Source organism: Rhipicephalus microplus, chromosome X (genome assembly GCF_043290135.1).
Source record: "Rhipicephalus microplus isolate Deutch F79 chromosome X, USDA_Rmic, whole genome shotgun sequence".
NCBI classification, from domain to species: domain Eukaryota; kingdom Metazoa; phylum Arthropoda; class Arachnida; order Ixodida; family Ixodidae; genus Rhipicephalus; species Rhipicephalus microplus.
The window spans coordinates 276,702,214-276,706,034 of record NC_134710.1 but is presented as its reverse complement, the minus strand read 5'-3'; the positions used below and the strand labels follow the sequence as shown (position 1 = coordinate 276,706,034).

At 46.9% G+C, this 3,821-nt stretch overlaps 1 protein-coding gene across 1 annotated transcript; it reads right to left on the bottom strand.

The window, feature by feature from the left end:
- Positions 1 to 2,500: 2,500 nt before the first annotated feature.
- Positions 2,501 to 3,505, bottom strand: LOC119162202 (nuclear pore complex protein Nup107). The gene has a single exon (XM_037414670.2). The coding sequence runs from the start codon at positions 3,503 to 3,505 to the stop codon at positions 2,501 to 2,503; it is 1,005 nt and encodes a 334-aa protein (XP_037270567.2).
- Between the last annotated feature and the right edge of the window lie 316 nt (positions 3,506 to 3,821).

Here is a 3,821-nt window from a genome sequence, read left to right as displayed (position 1 = left end):
TCATTAGAATTACGAAGGATAGCAGAGCGAATGCCGGCCTTATGCTCTGAAATTATCAATAATGTTGTAGTGGCTACCCAACAAGTGTGCTTGCGGCTGTTACCCAATGAGTGTTCAGAAAAGGCTCTGAAAGGCTGCTCTCCTAGCATTCGCTGTGACTGTGCTTCGCCTTCCGTGCAGGCCTGGTGTTTGTTGTGCGTGCATTTACGAAAGTCAAAATGGCATATATTTCAAATCTGTGTGTCCGAATCTGAAACACGAAACCCGGTGATTATCGCTGTAAGTTACGATCGGTTAATTCTGACATATTTAACAAACCATAATTCTCTGTTGATATTACAAAAGCGTGCTATACGTGCTATATCTAACACTCCCCCTTGCGAAAGTGCTCGACCATATTTTAAGATGTACAAAGTATTGCCTATAAAACTGTTATACAGACATGAGCTATGTCTAGAGATATTACACCAGTATAAACTAAATACATAACTATTCTTGGACACATTATGTGAAACAAACACCATACGAGCTGAGAAAGAGCCTAATATACAAATATAGATCACGCACGAACTACGGTGACCAACGATTAGCGTCACAAATTCCAAACATTCTAAACAAACACCGAACTATATTACACTTACTGGAAGACGGAATTTCAGCTAGATCATTTAAAAACATAACGAAAGAGTTTCTAGTGGATGAAAGCGATGCTTTTCGTGATTTTTGAAATTTGTAGTTAATAATGTTTTTGTATTCGTTGCACCTTGTTCATTATTGTTCTTTGCCTGTTGTTTATTATACTCTAATTTGTCTTGTAGAGCAACTCCTTTCCTAGTCAAGATGTCTCTTGTTAATTTATTTTTTAGAAAACATGCATTTTGTTTGTATTTGGCACCACTCGAATAAGGACTGTTTATATTTCTATTCCTTTATTCACACTTCTGGCAGTTCCTGTTCGACTATGGTACCCGTGTAAGATAACACGTGATGTTGTAATTTTCTGCGTACTGTGCTTGCGGTATGTTTCTGCTTTGCTGCCAGGGTGGCACGACCAAGTCAGGCATTTACTTAGCCTTTAGTCGTGTCCCCCAAGGCAATCTTGTTCAATTTTGCCTTAAATAAAGCAAAGCAAACCAAAGCAAACCAAATATCTTCTGCCGTAAATTTTCACCATGATGTACGCACGTGCGCCGTCACATTGTGCACACTGGGACATATTGTGGCCATATTAAAGGAGCCCTGCGAAAATTTTCGAACGTCAGAAAACACTGCCATCGATTGGCAGTCGAGGCTCCTGTGAACATGTGAGCCACATATTACAACTCAGCACGCGGCAGCTAATTTACAGTTACTTTTAAAAGGGAGGTACAAAGCACTCACTCTACTCACGGCAAATTGTGCCATACACGCACCCGACTGCGTCATAGGCACCGAATATGGCTCTCTCGAAATCAGTCGGGTCGACGCCAAAGAAAAAAGTAAAACGGCGTGCTTTGATTGCGAGGCCTCTTGTTCAAAAAAGAAATTCACCTCTAAAACGCTCATGGGGGATCGAATAAAAAATCTAGCTATTAGTATTATACTGACGTAATATTGTAAAGCCCCTCGCTTACGGCTGTGAAACAGCACCACTTCCGACTCTTTTGTCCGCCTCCCACGCAGTTCCGCTAAAGCTGAAGAATAAAATAATGGTCATGACAGACCATACAGTTACTGGCTTGATCTTGTTGTTCTTGCTTTTGTTTCGTTTTAAAGCGAAAGGTGTTATGTGATCAAAACACGAGTCACACGCGGCACCATAGTTGTCCGCCGCTGCCGCTTCCGCTGTCCGTAACCAGTATCGCAAGAAATAAAAAAAACTAAATAAAAACACCAAAAAACACAATGGGATTTGAGCTCGGGTGCGCTGCATGCCAGCCTAGTATTCCACCTCTAAGCCATGCCGGTGCTAAGACCTCGTTTCTAAACTGGCCTTAGGGAGGCTTGATGTCTGGGAAAGAATCTCATTAATATGAGTAATAAAGTGTTTCAGAACATCAAAGGAACAACCAGACGTCACAAAATGCGAATAGCCTAACGAGTCGGTCGTCCAATCTCCAACCCAACTTGTTCTTGGCCACCTATTGACTATGGCACATACCCACTTCAGGCTTAAATCTTCGTCGTCAGCCACTGCATAAAAAAATTCATAAATTTCATAGCAAGTGTGTAGTGGATACACGCTTCTACGAAGAATGACGAATAAATTGTGGCATACTGGGTACCCAGCAAGCGTGCTCGTATAAGTTACCCAAAGTGTGTTCAGAAAAATTAGGGGATTCTAAAGCTTCGCCTTTAGTAGTTAACGATAGTGACATCGTGTTCCTCGTGCGTAAAGGTATGCCGGGAAAGCAGTAAAATACGCTGTAATCATGTAAAAACACGCGTTTACTAGCTGTTTGCTAATTTTATTTTCCAAGAGTGTGTGATACCTAGACAGAGCTGCTGTTTTTCGGCGTCTCTAGTTTTGCGCCTGCGCAAGCTGCGTGTACTTGGCGACTTGGTCGGTTGCCGGAAGGGTGGCTGCGTACGTGGCAACCAAGGAGACATGGCCCTCGTTGATGAGCATGTCTAGGTAGGTGCGAAGAAGGGCGCTGCACGCTTCAGTGCCAGTATCGCAGCCAACTTGTCGCAGCAAGAGTACCATGTGAGCGAGAAACCGCATGGTAAGAAGCGGTGGTTCATTCACCCGAGTGGTTGTCCAGTCGTGTATCTGTTCGACCATGGGAACAGCATCGTCCAGCACCACACCTCGCTGCAGGATGTGCGTGATCTTCTGGTCTCGCGCCTCACTACAACCCACAGCCGCCTGCAGTTCACGGAAAACGTCTTCAAAGGTTGCACGGTCACTGGGGTAGCCGAGCCGAACCAGTTTCAGGCTTCTAGCTTGCTGCGTGGCAGTGCGGAGCTCCTGCTCCATGCACACGTCGACCATAGCGCGCATGCGAGTCCAGAGTTTTTTCTCCCATGTGGTACACGCGGGCAGCATTGCTTGTACGTTGCCACTCAACGCACCGTACACGGTGCGCTCGTACAGCGAACTCGTGGGATTCGACGCTGCTTCCCAGCAGCCGTGCTTCCAGAGGTCCCGGTTGAGGTTGCCTTCGGTGGGTTGAATAGAGTCGGCGCCCATGATGCTGCGGTTGTTCTGGTCGTGGTAGGGCCTCCATCCTTCGAGCACGGCGGCTAGCCAAAAATGACCATTGTCGGCAACCAGCTCCTGAGCCCACTGCAGTTGGCCTGGTCGCAAGTGGAAGAATACGCTGCGGAAGAGGCGGCAATCGTCCTCACGGTCGAGGTCGTGTATCTGTAGCCGCTCCCTCGAGGGCGCATCCGGGTTCAGTTCACTCACGTAAGACGACGGTGCATTACCGACGTCGGCGCAGGACTGCAAATGGTGCAGGGTGTTTTTCCAGGCACAGCCTTCGTCAGCGAAATACTCGAGCCTGTCGTTGTCATCACTCATACTGCGCTAAGGCGCCGCGCATCTTTCTAACTAGTCGACCACTAGTTGCGCCTGCCGTGTGAACGAGTCTTTCGCCATGAGGGCCTCCACGATTTCCCTGTCACTAGCTTCGCGAGATCTGTCGACAAAAATGGAGTTGTCGTCACCTTCTTCCATTAAATCGTCCGCCTTGAGACGGTCACGCAGGAGGGCACCCGTAAGCTCCCAAGTGTTTCGCTCATCAGTGAGCAATGCTTGGCATGTCATGGCTTCCTTCCACACTGGCTCACCCTTGCGAGATACTATTTTCTCGGTTACTTCTCTCACTTTGGCCAAG